This window comes from Pagrus pagrus (genome assembly GCF_965226575.1).
Source record: "Pagrus pagrus genome assembly, chromosome: 19".
Taxonomy (NCBI): domain Eukaryota; kingdom Metazoa; phylum Chordata; class Actinopteri; order Spariformes; family Sparidae; genus Pagrus; species Pagrus pagrus.
Window position 1 is genome coordinate 14,620,280 of NC_140203.1, and position 17,697 is coordinate 14,637,976.

The following is a 17,697-nucleotide window of genomic DNA, read 5'->3' on the forward strand; positions in this document are numbered from 1 at the left end:
GGAGCCGCTGCCGCATGCGCACTTCAAAGACGCTGAAAAAAATAGACGATTTTTACTAGAAGTTGGATGAACTTGTGATTTGTTGTGTCAGGTATCATTTTAGATTATTGGAACGATAGGACTGTGACAAAATATATTTTGTTTCTTCAAGCTTAACTGTTCGTTCCCCTCGTTCTGGCTCTCTGTTCCCACGTTGCCATGGTAACAGTACACTGGTTGTTGATCAGTCTTGCTAGTCGATAATCACATCTTTGTATGTTTTTTCCCCTGCATTTTTAAAGGAAAGGCTGCTAGCAAGTCAGTGTATTAATGGATCTCATCGGAAGCAGTTACAAAGGAGAAACTAAAAATGGCAGGTATATTTATGTGAAGAAAGCAGGATATACCAAACCAAACCACTAAAGCCACACTGTTGATTCAAGTTGGCATAACCTGCAAAAGCTGTGTGACTGTCTCTTCTCTCCCTCAGGATGGATGGAAAAGGAGAGCACACCTTCCCCACAGAGACCAAGTATGTGGGAGAGACGAAAGATGGGATGTTTCATGGCAGAGGAGTGCTGCACTTTCCAAATGGAAGTAAATATGAGGCCACCTGGGAGAACGGCATAGCTAAACAGGTAAGGAGTTGCATGTGTGTGTGTGTGACTGCATGCATGTCAGAATATATGCATCCGCATGCATGACTGTGTGTTTCACATTGGTTATAGTTGGTGTTACATCTGGTCCCCTTTAGCAATCACTCACCGCTATTGTCGCAGTTATTGGGTTTCTCTCCTTTTTCCCTGTGTGAAGCCTCAATCTCTCCTGCTCTGATGCAATCTTTCACGGGCTTCTGCCACAACAGCCCTCACTCCAATTATTATCGTCATTTCAGTTGCGGTTCATTGGAAATGATAGCAGCTCGAAACCATGACCAACCTTGGACCAGACTCCCTTGCACCTGCATCCATGCCAGCCCAAGAAAACCTACTCCCTAACCCTAATTCTAACCCTACTGCATTAGAAACAGACCTGAACCAACCAATACAACTCAGAAATTCTTATATCATGTACTCGCACCTCTCCCTCCAAACAATGATTGCAGCTGGGGGATTGAGAATCACAGATGTATGTTTTTTCCTATTTTATGAACCAAATTAATCAAGAATTTACATTTTTAAGGTTTGTGTTCGCAAAAGGTTGCGATGAAACTCTGATATTGCAGTTATATAAATGTTTATAAGGGAATCTTGTGGTTAAAGTGTAAATGTCACCGCAACTGCTTCATTTAAACTTTTTTACAACTACTGTGAATTAAAAGGGACAATAATAAACATAACATTTACAGTAACCTCTAATTATGTTGAATGCAGGTTAACACAACTTTTGTACTAGAGACATTTTGACATCTTAAAGCAGGAAAAGCACAGGTGGAATTAATTAATTGTCATATGTATTACTTAAAGGGGCACTATGTAGTTTTGGAGAGGAAATTCAAACTTAAATTTTAATATTTACAATATTAATGTGGTAATAATAGAAAAAAAATACAACACAACCATTTTTTTCCCCATAACTGGATAAACAAGCTGTTCTCAGAGGAAAATAAGGTCCCCAGAACACTGTGTGAAGCTAGAAAGATGGCAGGGTCCGCCAAATATAAACAAAGTAAAACAGTATGAAATTGTGTTGTCCTTTAATGTCAGTGTGTTTATTCAGTCTTGAAAACGGAGAGAGTTTGTTTATTAAGTTTCTTTTAGGCATAAAACAAATCAATGAAGATCTTTCTCTTCTGATAACAATGTCTTCCCCAAAAATACAAAATGCACCTTTAAACCTGTATTTCTCCTGCAATTATTAGTCTCTATATCAACTGTGAAAAAGGCCTATAGAGGAGACAACACTAAATCTTGCATGTATTATTACACCAGTCAAAATTCACCCTTTTAACTTGGCTCTTATGTTCTCCTCCTTCCTTCTTTTTAACTTTTTTTTTATTTGCATTTGATCTCCGACCAGAATCAATACAATTTTCATGATATTGTTGACATTGATTGAAAATGTTGTTGGGCATCCAACTTCTGAAAAATGACTTAATAATGTATGTTTATTTTTCATTCCCAGTAACCGTTGCATCTTTCCTAAGAAAAAAACATGTGCACCTAAGTTCACCCAAACTACAAAAGACATATTTTTCCACTTTCCCTTAGTGGTATATAGCTGCGCAGACAGTTTTGGTTTTATCTGCTGAGGTTTTGAGATATCCAGACTTTGCCTTAACCCAAAGACAATGGAAGACTATTAAAATTCTTTTGTGGTGCTTAAAGCATCGAAAAGTGACATTTGAAAACCTCAACAGCAACTTATCTTTCCAGCAAGCATGTCTGGGGTACAGAGTGTAGGATAACCCCCAGACCCTGCTTTCAACAGTTTTTACTGGATCTACTTTCTGCCAAAGAAATAGCCCCAAAGGAAACTGTCAACAGTGAGGTCTGTGGATAATCTTGTGTAACATCATTCCTGCTGTTGAGCTTTTCAAATGCATTTTTTTCTCTGCTTTGCAGAGCACAAATGAAACCTCATTGTATGGAGGTAATGTTAGATGCTGCAAAATAGTTTTTGTGTTGTTTTTTATTCAATTTCATAATTAGAATGATTAAAAATGTTTGGGTTTTTTTGTCATTTGGGTGGATTGACTCATTCAAATGCATGTCTAAAGAATGAGGATGGTTTCATCATTGTGCTTTCCCACCAGGGGTCATTTACCTTTGCTGATGGTCTGCAGTACCAGGAGACGGACTGGGACTACTGCCATGGTTACGACAGGCGCTTCTACAGCGAGAGGTGTAATGGACTCAGACCTGCAGGTTGGAATACATCTATCTGCTCATGCATTCATTCGGTCAGATGCGAGTGGTTTTTTGTCCAGCCCATTCCCAGACAGACACAGTCACATCATCATTACCTTGAAAATAAAATGAACTTTGCCTCGAATGAAAACACTGAATGCATGTCACACAAAGCTTGTGTTAGTAGTCTTAAACCAAACTAAGATGTCATTTAATACAGAACAGCTGTTTCCATCACACAGGAGAATCTCAGCTAACTGATCTGCACCCACCACACGTCATTCCTGCTGGATGTTACGACTGTGGAGATGGTTTCTATGACCCTAATACCAGAGTTGTCACTTCCTACACTGGCAGATTCCTGAGGAATGCAGGTGAGTCATAAAATATCCTGTTATTTCCACTGTGACACCACAGGCGACTAGCCTATTGGAGATGTGGCCCCCTTGCTTTTATTCATAATAATAATCCTTTGCCACCAAATAATGGACGCCGTGCAGCCTGGACATAGTTTGTGAACTATGTGAAGTGAACTAAAGTAGGTATTATTTGCTGCAGTCCACATTTTAGAGGGAAAGCGGGGATAACTGACATTTTTACAACATCTTTATCGCAGTCAAAATCTTGTCTCCTTTTTTCACTGCATATTTTACTGTAGTTTGTGCGCATTTTTTTCCACTAATTTGACGCCAAATTGGCTCCATCTGAACGTTGAGTAATATCCAGGCATCTTTGTGCTTGCTGTGCCAAGAAAAATTTGAAAGATTAAAGTCAAGAGCAAACAGAAATTTCCATTTCAAATTAAGTATACAGCGTTTTATGTCCAATGAAGCACCTTGTCAGCATACTTGCCAACCCTCCCAGTTTTCCCGGGAGACTTCCCAGGAGTTTCCTGGGGTCACAATTCTCCTGTATTTCTCCTGATTTGTGACAAATTTTCCCCCTGTTAGTTATCATAATAGCTTGTTTATGGCATGTAGTCTCTTGTTCTGTTGCACCTTGTCCTCCTCGCTGTGTGAGAGATGGACAGAGAATGGAGAAGAGAAAGAAATACTCAAGCAAATTTTACATGTCCTAAAGGAATAATTCCCATTTCTTACATGAAGTTTCAAAAGAAAGGGAAATGCATTTTGTAAAAACTATCGTTAAGATTTTGCTGTTTATCATAGTGGCAGCAACGATGTCAGTCACCATCAGGAGGTTGACAAATATTGGGCAGTGGTGTACAAAGACTCTCTATGGGCAGCAGGAGAAATAAATTATAACTAATAAATATTAGTTTACAGCAAAGATTCAGGCAAGTTCACGCTAATGGGGTGAATAATTCTGCATTCTTTCCTGAGAATTAAAGTGGAACTAAAAGTATTTAGCTTAAAAATGCTGTTGCAGTGTATTTATTAATTTGTTGAAGTCTTTAAAAGTAACCAGAATGTAGGACACAAAGTCTCTTAAACTCAAACTATTATGGGGCAGTAACCCCAGACACTGTCTTTGGTTTTTAAAGTCTCCTTATTTTTAAGGTCTCACAGTTGGCAAGTATGCTCGTCAGTGGTAGATTGCTGTTTTTTAAATATAATTGTATAATAACTTACTTAGTGACACTTTACAATAAGATACACAAAAATGTGAGTAGTTACTGAGGAGCAAGTAAGGAATAAATCAGGAACAACTTGATCGTTAATGAATAGTTACTGAGTAATTCCTGAATAAATGTGATTCGAGTTCATAAATATCTCTGAAACGACATACTGACCACTTTCATCATGAGTTATTTCCAATTAACTATCGACCACCTGCTGATTGGCACAAGCTAGTGATGACTCATTAAATACTAATTATTTAATCATTAGTTACTCTTTTTGTATACCTTCGAGTAAAGTGAAACATAATACTGAGTAGTTACCCACTAGAATCATTAAATACTAATTAACTATCAAGTCGTTCCTGATTTATTCTTTACTCGCTCCTCAGTAACTGCTCTCATTTTTGTGTACCTTATTGTAAACTGTTACCACTTGATTAAGCAGTGTTGCTTGTTTACATGATTGATCAAAATTCCTGCAATCACGTTGTTAATGATTTAACCTATGTTTGCAGTTATTTAAGTTGAGCTAGTCAGGGACAGAAATTCCCAATCAGGCCTATACATCAATAAGGTTCAAGAGATAAAAGCCAAACAATGGGCCAAATTTGTACTGAGGGAGTTAGTGTGGCTGCCTCGTCATACAAGATAGTAGCTCCATGTAAACTCATTACTACTTTTCAACAACTCTTCTGAGACCAGGCCACAGTACAAGCCTCACTGAAAATACTTTATAACAAACCAAAGCTCTTGTCTTGAATTTGTCTCAGGCGGGACCTCTTGTTTCTCCCCATTTGTTGATAACTGCGTCTCTTAAAGCATACACTGTGGCCATATGGGAAGGATTTGATAACAATGAACCTATGGAGTGATGTTAAATGGATTATCCCTGGATTCTCTGATGGAGGATTATTGCTACAAGTCATCTGATAAGCATGCTGCTAAAGGCTGTTGCGGTCATTTCAAAACGTTTTTTTTTTCCCCTTTTGTTATTTGTCAAAAGTGGAAAACTCAAGACACATTTTTCCACTGAACGAGTGCCCAGTTTTGGAACCCCTGACTTGAAGTGAATACGGTCTGTCAGGTGTCCAGATAGGAATTCCCAAATTCTGACATCCTCTGCATCATGTCTCCTGTGATTTGACATCACTAGACAATATTGTGAATTAGGCATCAGGTTATGATCGCAGTTTCTAAATACATAGCCTTTTGGCTTACTAAGGTTAAGTCCAGGTGTAGTTTTTGCCATTTTTATTGGACATGTGCTGTACATGCATGAGGATGTTCTACAGTCTGGAAAGACGTGTAACTTTGCTCACTTTAAAAAAAAAAAAAAGATTTTGCGTGTGGATCCGATTGTCTTTAACCTTACAAATGCAGACAAGTATCAATATATGATTCCTGGCAGGAGTTAAAGTATGACTCACAAGCTTCCTCGGGTAGGAAAAGAAATATTCTTGGGCAGATTATTTGTATTCAGATGAGCTATTTGCAACATAATACAGATTAGTTCCACAAGCATACACATCTCATTTACATATGTGTAGAGACAGAAGGAAACAGAGGAGGAGAGCCACATCCTTGCCAGATGTCAGCAGCATGTGTAACGCAAAATACAAAAGTATGGTTCTGCGATTCTTTCCTGGATGCGGGTTGTTCATCATCATTATAGCTCTGGTATTGATCAATGGAGCGACGAAGCGAGAGAGAGAGAGAGAGAGAGAGGTAGAGAGGAAGAGAAAAAGGAAAGATGTTTCTGGAGATGAAAAAGAAGAGGAACTGAACCCTTTCCAACAATACTCTGGCTCTGTTTTGATTTACAGGAACTATTTAATTAATGTGTGCCCTTCTATGGTAGTGTTTTTATGTGCAAGCGTGTGGAAAGATACATTGTGTATATACATATGCTATATATCACACACGCTACTTATGTGGGCTCCCCGTCTCGTCTTGGTATACAACTCTCGAGAAGAATGCTCCTGTATCCTGTATGGATTTATTTTCCAACCCTGGGAGGTGAAGGCACATTTGTCAGAGTGGGTGTGAAGACAGAATTTATTGCCTCATGGCTTCCGCCCAGGATGGGGACTGCGAGGAAGATGGGACACAGGGAAGGCCCACCCTCCCAGAAGGGACGTTGCTGCAGCGAGGAAAGAGGAAGGAGCAACTGGTGGACGTAGGAGAAGGAAGAACAGAGCCGGGGGAAGACAAAGCCTCATATCTCGGAAAAGATTCAAACGTGATGCGTATGGAACTGGTTTAAAATGCAGATGATTTACCCCCTTGAACTGATTGTCGTTGCTAGGAAATATCAGGCTAAACTTTACTCGACGGCCAAAACTGACCTATTGCAAAGTCCTGCCCCCCTTAGTTACTGTTGCTAACTTGGACAAATAGTCCTTCCTGGCTTAGTGCCAAGTTAGCAAAACAATAGGATCTGTTGCTAATATTCCCCAAGAGGCTTAAGATTATTTTTGGAGTTGAAACAATTTCTTGTCATCAAGGAGCTGCCTGCATGTATGGACATGCAGGCATATGGAGGGATATGTTTGGGAATGCTGAATGATCGAGGCAATGGAGGGTGGTGAGAGTTAGTGTGTCAGTTATTAAGTGGCTTTCTTCATCACAGATGTGTCCAGAAGGTTCAAAAGTAAGCTGGCTGTAGCCTAGATGGTCGTAGCCCAGCTGGTCGAATAAATTGTTGACAGTTAATGTTTCTGCAGTCCGCTGAGGCGTTAAAGTTTGCATGTGTCAACATACCATATTGACATTTCTACAATACGTGACACTTTCACATCAAATGTTTATCACCTGACTGTCGTTCTAGGAGGTGGAGGGGATGGTGGTGGAGCTTAGCTAGAAGACTGCCAAGCCAGTGACCACAGTTCAAGACTGAGCTGAACATTTGTGTGCGTGAACCAAAGCAGGTCTTTTCAGCCAAAACATGACTTATTCAGTATTTTAGGGCAAGAACCCCAAACTTCCCCAAGTCAGTTTGGATGACAGTGCTTGTCAAATAGATGTTATGACCTGCTCAGCACTTTAGAAACCAATGTACTGTACTTTAAAAGACTGAAACTGACCCAGATTAGAAATATGTCCTATCAGCAAGTTCTGCAAAAACACATCACGCACTTCATTTTACTCGCTGGTTTTGGATAAGGACCAGGAAACACTTGGGTTAGAGGAGTCATCACTGGGTGTTGACCAAAATGACTACAATAATACGGAGCAGTCTTGCTTTCATTTACAGACTCTGGGCTGAGGTAACGCTTAATATAAAGATCCTTGGGATGAGCTGTAATAAGGCCCTTAAAAGATGCTTATTCACATTAATAAGTCTATATGAACTAGTGAACCTAATGGGTGAGTGAATTAAACTCAATAAATGTATTTGTAATACTATAAATTATAAGAAACTTACAAAGCTTTAAATATTCTAAAGTGTCTATACACTGTTACATTTTAACAGTGCTTTAAGTGCTTTAAAATATCTGCTATGATTAACACTTATATAGTCTTATTATTGGTATTAATTGACCTTATAAGGGCCTAATTACCTATTGGATAACACTTATTACAAGACCTTGATATAAAGCATTTCCCTGGGTGGACACTGGTTGTTGCATCTCGTCTTCATGTTGAGCAGAAAATTGTTTTGAAAAGTAATTTTCTCTTAAGTCATATGTTAAGTTTCCTTTCTGATTAAATTTAAGAAAAACAATGCTATTCACTTACGAAATCATGCTTTATTTCATTTCTACAAATCCAACTTTAAGTCGTCGCTCATTAGAGTTTACAGCCTTTGAGGGGCAGGGAGTCACATCATCATCCAAACCAGTGTTTCAGCGAAGTGAGAAGATTTTATGCATCATCTATTGGAAAGTAGTCAGAGGAGGATTAAGACAAGTCACTTGGATACAAGATAACGTTCTGCAATACACAAAAGTGTGACTGTGTGCAGTACATGTGATGAGGGATGACAGACTCTGTTTTTGGCTGTTCTCCTTCACGAGCGCCCAACCTCTACTTTACTACCACGGCAGTAAGTCATTAGGTGTGTTACACTGCAGCTTCTCATCTGCTTCAGCTCATCTCTCACTAGGTGGGTAAACCAGGGAACCTGAAAAGAAGCACAAGACAACATTTCAATGTATTTTATGGTAAAACCTCAATGCTGCCAGACATCAGGTGTATTGAATACGGAAAAAACATTGGGAAGTCTTAGAGGTGAGAGGTCTGATATGTTTGTTTGTTTCTTCCTACATGAACACAAATAAACACACAAATAATAAACCCGCCTGTGTTTCACTTCCATACATTCTGGAAAACAGAACACTGATTTGAATTATTACTTGATTGCTTTAAATTTGCATTTTTGTTTGCGACGTGAGATCATTACAACAAACATGTGCTTCCACCTCACTGTGACACAGTTAACCAGCACGGCTTAAACAAAGCCGACAGACTGCAACACAATGAAATGATTACTGTTAAATCTGAAACAAAAATCACACAATCAACAAACAACTCTGGGCGGCTATTTTTATCCGCTTCCCCACAAACTTCCAGAGAAGCAATTGGACTTAATTTGTCACTGCTGATGAAGTTTGTTCCTTAAGTCTGGAGGTATGATGTCAAACATTTTCATTGCTTTTAAATCTGTAATTAAAAAAGGATGAAGGGAGAGATACATGGGCCACATCTGCTCAATCAGATCTCCACCACCGACTGATTGTTCCGTTATTAAAACAAACACACACGCGCACACGCGGTCAGTTGAGTGTATTCTCTCCTGGCAAGAGACAGCAACGCTCTGCAGCAGCAGGAGGCGGCTGCAGCTCCAGCAGGGGCCGTGTGCTGCCATATTGTTTGTGGCACTTTCCTGTTTCTGGAATAACCGCTTCCTTTTGAAACTCGGAGCAGAAAGAGCTCCACACCGAAAACATTCCACTGCCAAGGAAAACACCTCTGGTGACCGAGCCGCGGCCCCTCCCTTTGTCCCCGTCCAGTCGAGGTGTTTCACAGACAGATAAAATCAGCCGGGCGGGCCCCTGGGGAGTGGAACATATCCTCGTGCTGCCTTTCCTGAAACGCTCACTTTTCAGACGTCTTTGAGACAAAAATTCCCCATAAAACAGGATTCGCGTGTTAATCCTGTGAGCTGTGACAGATGGATTAATAATTTCTAAAGATCAGTATCTCGCCTTCAAAGCTAGAAGCCGGAAAAACCGCCGCAGTTTTCTGTGATGTCACCGAGACACAAAACCGAGCCGCTGCTCCGTTAGCAGCGAATTGGAGACAGATGACTTGTGCATGCACATTTGAATGTTTATTTGAGCTTTCACATTTAGGTAAGTCTGATTTCACTGTGGTGCCGCCACTTGGAAACCACAAAATGTGCTTATATTAGCACATATGACCCTGAATGAGTCCACCAAGTCGAGCCCCTCGTCACCGTCAGTGAACGCGCTTCAGTTAGTCTCTTGATGACAATACAGAGAGTCATATCTCCTGTTCCTGTGAGCGCCATCGCTTTATTTCACTGCAATCATCTCTTATGCAAATCACTACGGTAAAAGGAAGCTGCCTTTTACTTTGGCTAATTAAGCGTGTGTGTCTGCCTTTGTGTGTATGTGTGCTTACTTATGTATGTGTGTGTGTGTGTTAATTCACAGCCATTTGGCTGGAAGGAAACACTTTTCCCTCTGAGTGTATTTTAAGGATTAAGATAAACAGACTTTAACAAGCTGCCATTATCGCTTCCACACACTCTCTCTCCTGTGTACCCTGCAAAAAGGTCGTCCATGCGAGCAGGTTGACACAGTCGAGATGTTGTTGACCAAAAAGTCACTAAAGATGGTGACACACAGGGTTTTTCAAACCATTATAGGGCTCAGCACATCACCCAGTCGTGTTATCATGAATATGGAATATCTAACTGTGATGCAATACCTTGAAAAATATCTATATTCAATACCATGTTCATTACCTTGGACAAAAATGTTACATTGAGGGCATTCATTTTTAGATTTTCATTAAGACACTTGGCTTGTGTACTGAGTATTAAAAACAGCAGCATCTTAGTTCATTTGTCCGCCTGCTGTCAGAGATGAGAGTAAAAAAACGCTGACACTACTGGTCTGTCCATTCTGCTAACAATTAGTATTGAAACTGTTTGAAATATTCAGAATCTATGTATCAATATTTCAGTATTTTTGGGAACACTATCACCCAAGCCCACTGGTGTTTTGCCCTTCCAGTGGACAAAACAATGATGAAGGGCCCTCCCATCATGACTTTAGGCGTGCTGGTGCCCCACCTCACACTGGTGCCCTTTTTTATTTATTTTTTCGCCCCCTGCCCCTCAGACATCCTGAGTCCACCACTGCCCAAGCCATTTGGGAACCACCTAAACGTGGAGAGCATCAAAACTAACTAAACGACTTCTCCTGGATGAACAATTGTAGTTCTTTAGCAAAGTTGTGTGTTGTTTATTTATTTTATAGCGTTTCGATTGTTGTTGTACGCAGATGTGATAATAAATAGTACATTTTTTATTGAAAAAGCAAAAAGTCTTTGCACCGCAAACCTACGGGGGGGGGAAATGATACAAACCCACAGATTTAACTAATAACATGAGTTTATTTATTTATTTCTATGAGTCTAACTGCTGCGTCCCAGCCCACAGACAGGGTGAAAAGATTCATTAGCTAGGTCTTTAAGTTAAACGTACTGACTCAAAGAAATTGTCAAATCACAAAAATGTCCCGCTGTCCTCAGATTGCAGGAAATTGCCTTAACACAGCAGCCACCTGTACCAATTACAGGCGCCTTAAATCCTGAGATAAACGCTGCTATACAATCTGAAGAGGGTCGGGATTGCAGCGAATACGAACGCGTCCCAATCTAATTATCATTAAGGCAGGTTGTGGTTTGTGGCTAATTGAGGTCAGTCTAAACGTAAGGACGTATAGGCTTCGGCAATTACCACAAAAAGCGTGCTGGGAGTGTGTGCGTGGCAGCTGCCCGCGTGTCCGACGCGTTCAATTGACCTCCCGATCAGAACAGGTAGGAATAAGAGACACGGAGAGAGAAAGAGAGGAGGAGGAGGAGGAGGAGGAGGGTGTTTTATACTTGAAGTGGCTGTTAGTGTTGACGCCCATCGCTGGCAATTACGCACAATCAAGCCCGCGCGCTGCAGCAGACCTGCTCCCGCGCACAATGGAAGCCCCTCGCGCGCCGTGGAACCTGCGGGTGAGGCCCGCGAGCCGCTCAAGTGCGTGCAGCTGCGGGCGCTCCAGAGAAAGCTCACTTCCCCCGCAATTAGCTCCTCGTTTCAGTTTTGACAATGAAAAACTGGTTTATTATCAGCTCCTCTGGCGGTCGTTTCGGTGGCGTCCATTTTTCTTTCTTTTTCTTTTTTGTTTTTTTGGTGGGGGGGTATTATTTATCGGTGTCTGAAGTGGCTCAGAAGTTATTTTCTCCTAATTGTCAGGCTTATCTCGATTTGACAAATTTACACGGAGACCTGAATGGCACTCCACGGTCGAAGCCCCACTCGCCACAATGACCCGCGGTTTTAATTACGCAGGTTATTAGAGATTTGATTTGAACGCTTCAAGTGAATTCAACAGAACGAACACAGCTCCATGCTGTGCAGCCTTTTTTATATATATATATATATGTATATATTTTTTTTCTCTCAATCAATCAATCAAAGGTCAAACGTTCAGAGAAACAATTTACTTCACACTTTGTTTCCATTACAAAAATTCTCACTGCTTTCAAATGAAATCTTTCCCACAGATGACTCCGAGCACGAGTGGATTGTGCGGACTTGTCGGAAAGCTGCTGGGGATGAAGTTATTGTTGAAAAATCTGAAGGGACCAGCACTATCAAATGATTGATTTTTTAAAAACCCTTATTTTCAGCATTTTATTTACACATATAAGCTGTTAAACTATAGGAATTGTAATTGTTTTACTTTCTCTGTGTAAGACATATCATTAATAAAAAAGAAAACCGTTTTGCTTCATTTTTTTTTATGATTTGTATTCATTCTGTTGCATTTCACTGTATTCATCTCCATTACCCAAACATATTTATTTGAGCTCCATATGATGTCACCAGCATTTCTACCAATCAGAAGCATTTACTCTGTGACTGAATATCACTTTCCAATGTCTAATACAGGTTGTCCATTTAAAAAAAAAAAAAGCTTTTGGTTGTAAACTCATCATACAATAAATTAAACTGAATTTATTCAGAAAAACAATTATCAGCAACAAAAAAAATGATTTTCCTGTTTCCCTGTTTATTTAACATAAATGCACTGTTGGTGTCTCACAGAAGTGGGACAAGAAGGTTTTGGGGCTATATCTCTTCCATGCACATTCAAATCCTCTCAAAACGAGTTTTCCTCACACACAGATATGGATAATATTCTTCATGGAAGTAAATAAGATAATATATATTTAGGCTGCAGTGAAAAGCTAAATAATTAAAGTCACAGTTTACAACTAAATGTGTGAGAATTGTAGGATATGACCTCATGTTTCCAAAACAAAATATTCTCACTCATATCTTTTGCTAATATTATGCAGTGCGGAGGTCGACCAAACTACTGTTTAAAAAAGTCAGTATAATATGTGTCTGCAAGCAAATGATATGTTTGGGTATGGTAGGCCCTCAATCACCGACACATCCTGCATTAAAGTCAATCATAACATCAATAAATAACGAATAAAATATTAGGTAATCCAATGTACAAAGGTAATCCTTCCCAGGATGCATCCTCCCTTCTTCGTGGTAAATACACATTCACAAAAAATGCACAAACACACACACACACACACCAGGAGGTACACAACCACAAAAATAGGAGCACCTACGACCGAAGAACTAAACAGGTACCAAACCACAAAAAACACATAGAAGGTATATTACTTCATATTTATTTTATTTGTATGTTTTTATCCAATTGTGTGTTTTCCTCTGCCACACATGCCATTTGGGGAAATAAAAGTGTATTATTGCTTCGTTAATTTATCCTCAAAAATGATCCGAAACCACCAAAATATCACATTCTATTTTATTGCATTTTAGTACACAAAACATTTATGATGCACAGTCTATCAAATAAACTTTTTTGTTTTTCATTTTCATTTCGTGTTTTTTTAACAAAACAAAAAAATTTCAGAGGTGGGGGGTGGGGGGAGAAAAAAAGTGCTTTACAGGGATTTACCATCTCAATAAATACGAGGACATTGAGGTCTTGTCGGATCCTGTTCTTCACACAATGGCCATGGCACTAAAATACAGATGCATACTCTCTACCCCTGCCAACACACACGCACACACACACACAAAGACACACATGTACATCCCCGGTCTGTTTCATAATGTACCAGTACACCAACACTCCTTTTCCCCCCTTGTGTGAAAGACACACACAGAGGCTGAACAAGCAACCGTAGAAATTATAAATTAGTGACAACACACTTGTTTGGAATTATGAGAATACGTAACTTGTAACATGTCAGATTTTGTAGGAATGTGTTTTCGACTAGACTTCACTCTGTTTCTCTGTCACTTTAAAGGTGCATTATGCAGTTTTGGGGAGACATTTTTAATCAGAAGAGAAATCTGCATTGACTGATTTTTTTTTTATGCTGAAACAAACTAAATAAACAAACTCTTCTTTTTCATGACTGAATGAACTGAATAAACTGACCTTTAAGGACAACACAATGTCATTCTGTTTTACTTTGTTTATATGTGGCGGACCCTGCCATTCTCTAGCTTCAAACAGTGTTCTGGGACCTTATTTTCCTCTGAGAACAGCTTGTTTATTCAGTTATGGACACAACAAATATTTCTGAGTTTGTTTTATTACCTCATTAATATTGTCAATATTAAACATTTGAGTTGAATTTCTTCTCCAAAGCTGCACAGTGCCCCTTTAAAGAAATGCAACAGGATAGTGCAGCTTAAAATCTGCAGCCATAATAACATAATACACAAGCCCAGACATTGTGCTTTACGGTTTTCCTTCATGTTTAACAGTCAAGATGCCTTCAGTGGACGTATTTGAATTTTTTTTTTAAACCAATGAAACATTTTAAATCCTTGTAATTTGTTTTACATGATAAAATTAAAAAACACCCAAATTTTTGTTTTTGTAATAAATGAAAAGCTGGAATTTAAATGAGCTGAAAACAACAGGTTTCTGATAATAATGGAAAAGATAAGGCACACAATGTTTTTCATTCTTTCACAATAAATCTAATTCTACGCCTCATTTCAGTGGAAAATTGACCAGAAATGTAACAGGGAAGTTTCTGTTTTTTGTCACAACAGTCAACAGAGTGAATTTACATGTTGGTTTCCTTCAAGGTTGCTTAGAGAGAAAAGAGGGAGGTGTCTTACCTCTAATGTGGTCTACTGTGTGTGCCTGGCCCATGAGCCACAATGACAGTTCCCCCTTTAATTTTCCCTTCTTTGTTTATCTTCAGTAATCTGACATCACTCAAGAGGCTTCAGTCCTGCTTCCTTGGTCAGTTTCATCCCTTTAAAAACTCCCTCCACCTTCAAGTCAGAGGGCGGATGAGTCGAGTGGAGGATGCTGTACATGTGTAGCAAAACGGGTCCTTCAGGTGGTGTAATTACAGTCATCGAGTTCCTGCGTCACGCTCATTTTTGACAGATTGGCTGCAGGTGGGATATTCCTGTCCTCAGAGAGAAAACAACATAAGGACGAATGTGTCTCAGTTCTTCCTCTTCCTTCCATTTCTTTTTGTGTTTCCGAGTGTGCAGGGCTCCTGTAAGATGTGTCTTTTCTCCAAGCTGACTCCTGCATGACCTCCGGGTCAGGTCTGCAGACGTCAGCGATGGGAGATCAAGGGTTAGGATCCGGAGGTTGGGGGGGTCGTAAGGGTAATACTTGTGGAGCGCTAGCGGCTGAGGGGGAGCTGGGGCAGCGACATGGCCTGGTGAGGGAGACTCTGAGAGGTCAGCACGGAGAAGGGGTGACCTGGAGAGCACACAAAAAGCATACGAAAAGTGAGATAAAGAATAATCCACTTAGGAAAAAATTGACCCCGCAAAAGTAAACCTCAACTCACTGTCGATGTACCCGTGCAGGGCCACCATGCGCGCCCGCTCAGGACTGCCAAAGGGGGAGTAATGCAGCTCATCGGGCAGGGACGAGGGTATCCTGGACTGAGGGTGACCTTGGGGAGCCCCACTGTGCTGGGGCGTGTGCTTTTTGTGTCTTGCTCTGCAGTTTTGAAACCACACCTATGAAGACGCAATGTAACCAGACATCATGTAGTTCATTCTTGAAAAAGAATATGTTGATGTATTTCAGAAACAGACAAAACATATATTTAGAAATATGAGTGTGCACATCCCAGTGTTTTACTATCATGCACAACCTACTGCAACGGTACCATAACATAAGCAGATGAGTAGCAGAACAGACTGGATGTCTGTGTACCGACCTGTATAACTCTCCTGCTGAGGCCTGTCATGTCGGCTAGTTTCTGTAGCGTCTGGGCGTCTGGATTGTTGTCCTGGGCGAACTGAGCCTGCATGATCTGCATATTGAGACAAAACATTAGCATGAAATCACATGTTGCTGGAATCAGTTTATTACAGAGACCATGAAATACCGGATTGAGGGTTCAAATGTGGTGTGATGGCTGTGTTTTTGCAAGCAAAAAGCTGCAGATTGTATTAGAAACACATTTTTTTTGTTTCTTTTTTTCTTTTCTTCTGTTTTTTTTCACCTGTAGCTGTTCTGCAGTGAAGGATGTCCGCGCCCTTTTGGCTGGTTTGGGTTGACTGTCTTGTTCTGTTGGAACTGCTCCCTCTAACGTGATACCATTGCCTGAAACACATGACAGCAGACAAATGTGTTGAATATAACAATTTATAATGAGCAAGACAGTCCCGGGAAATGTATGTGATTTATAGCACAGTTTCATCAAGGGACTTTTTCCTCAACATGACCTACTTATCCACTCATTATGTCGGCATCCATCAGAACCGCAGAAATCAGAAAGGAGCTGGCTAGACGTAATAAAATCATCAATAATGTCAAAATAAATGAGAAAGAAATAGCAAAGTGTAAAAAGATAAATTATGCAGGGATTATTTTTGGAGGTTCAATGTGAAAAGCACAAATTCAAATAACCTCTGTTTTTGGGAGAACGCTTAAGCAAACATCTGGACCGCCACAGAGAACCATTGCCGTACATTTGCCAAAACCACTACTCACCACTCTCAGCCGCCCGTTTGAGGTTCTCCACCATGGTGTCGTAGTGGATCCTGCACAGGACCTTCTCCTCCACCAAGCCAAACTCCTCTCCCGTGGACAACTGCCTCTTACACGAGTAGCACGCAAAACATGCCAAGTGGTATGCGTTTCCCCTCGCACGGCGGACCCAGTCGCTGGCGTATATCTGCCGCCCACAGCGGGCACACTTAGTACCAAACCTACTGTGAGGGAGAGAAAAAGAGAGCAGAGGAGGAGAGGCAGGAGAGAGAAACAGAATGAGGAGTTAGCGAGACGTAGGTGGGGTAACAGAAATTGCATTTTAAATCTTATCTTAAGGCCGTTTCCAGATAGTTCACACATGGAATTAAACATGCACATACGTCCTTTTCTTTGAGAATATTTTGTAAGATCTGAAGATGAAAATAAGTATTTTCAAACTTAAATCTTTGGCAGAACTGAAAGCGTTTAAGGAAGAAACCCTGGAGGAGGATATGGCCTTCAGAAAAGAGTCCCGACTGCGGCTGCAAGCTGAGCCTCGAATGCAAACAAACCAACACCTGCAATTTCCTGGCTGATGCATGAAGGCCCTGACATGTACGCACACCCACACACACAAACGGAGACACGCACGCACGCACACAACAAGGGAACGCACATGTAAACCGGGGGGGTGGTTTTACACACAGCGGAGGATGAAGAAAGACTTGGATGACATCACTCGAGGTCGGTGCGCTGTAACTGATAGCAACAGTGAGGTCAGGCGGCATATAAACCTAAACCACCTGACTTACTGTTCTCAATGGGTGGGTGGTGTCAGTGGGGGCTGAGGGGCACAGAGGCAGACGACGAGAGATAAATGCACAGAAAGTTACGGAAAGAACGAAACGAGAGTCAGCAAGACAATTCCTCACAAGCTTAAAACAAGATAATATCTGATAAAACAATGCTCTCGTCATTTATAAGCTCTAATCCCATTTAATAGGAAAAATTATTCAGAAATATA

The 17,697-nt window shown here is 40.5% G+C and overlaps 3 protein-coding genes across 5 annotated transcripts in view; 2 read left to right on the plus strand and 1 right to left on the minus strand.

The window, feature by feature from the left end:
- Positions 1–12,449, plus strand: morn5 (MORN repeat containing 5). 2 transcript variants are annotated; one of them, XM_084382958.1, is made up of 6 exons: positions 1–91; positions 282–356; positions 470–617; positions 2,735–2,846; positions 3,071–3,202; positions 12,220–12,449. In XM_084382958.1, the coding sequence occupies exons 2-6, from the start codon at positions 310–312 to the stop codon at positions 12,315–12,317; spliced, it is 537 nt and encodes a 178-aa protein (XP_084239084.1). In that variant the 5' UTR covers positions 1–91; positions 282–309; the 3' UTR covers positions 12,318–12,449. The 2 variants fall into 2 exon arrangements, with proteins under 2 accessions (XP_084239084.1, XP_084239085.1); XM_084382959.1 differs by lacking the exon at positions 1–91 and having other exon boundaries at positions 121–352.
- lhx6a (LIM homeobox 6a) overlaps positions 7,916–17,697 on the minus strand; it is a 20,729-nt gene continuing 10,947 nt past the window's right edge. Inside the window, exons 5-10 of the mRNA XM_084382961.1 lie at positions 16,695–16,915; positions 16,204–16,304; positions 15,916–16,011; positions 15,538–15,712; positions 14,843–15,446; positions 7,916–8,533 (exon numbers count right to left, since the gene is read on the minus strand). Of these exons, the coding sequence (XP_084239087.1) occupies positions 15,367–15,446; positions 15,538–15,712; positions 15,916–16,011; positions 16,204–16,304; positions 16,695–16,915 (673 nt within the window). The 3' untranslated portion in view covers positions 7,916–8,533; positions 14,843–15,366. The remainder of the gene's footprint in view (positions 8,534–14,842; positions 15,447–15,537; positions 15,713–15,915; positions 16,012–16,203; positions 16,305–16,694; positions 16,916–17,697) is intronic.
- The window catches only part of mrrf (mitochondrial ribosome recycling factor), a 46,474-nt gene continuing 45,948 nt past the window's right edge, over positions 17,172–17,697 (plus strand). For both annotated transcript variants that reach the window (XM_084382954.1, XM_084382953.1), the window contains exon 1: positions 17,172–17,288. The gene's annotated coding sequence lies outside the window, so the exon portion shown is untranslated. The remainder of the gene's footprint in view (positions 17,289–17,697) is intronic.

Excerpts from the sequence above, each read along its gene's own strand:
- morn5 (XM_084382958.1), top strand. The coding sequence starts at position 310 with ATGGATCTCATCGGAAGCAGTTACAAAGGAGAAACTAAAAATGGCAG. Across the intron at positions 357-469 it reads GGAGAAACTAAAAATGGCAG|GATGGATGGAAAAGGAGAGC; the intron begins GTATATTTATGT and ends TCTCTCCCTCAG. Across the intron at positions 3,203-12,219 it reads CAGATTCCTGAGGAATGCAG|ATGACTCCGAGCACGAGTGG; the intron begins GTGAGTCATAAA and ends TCTTTCCCACAG.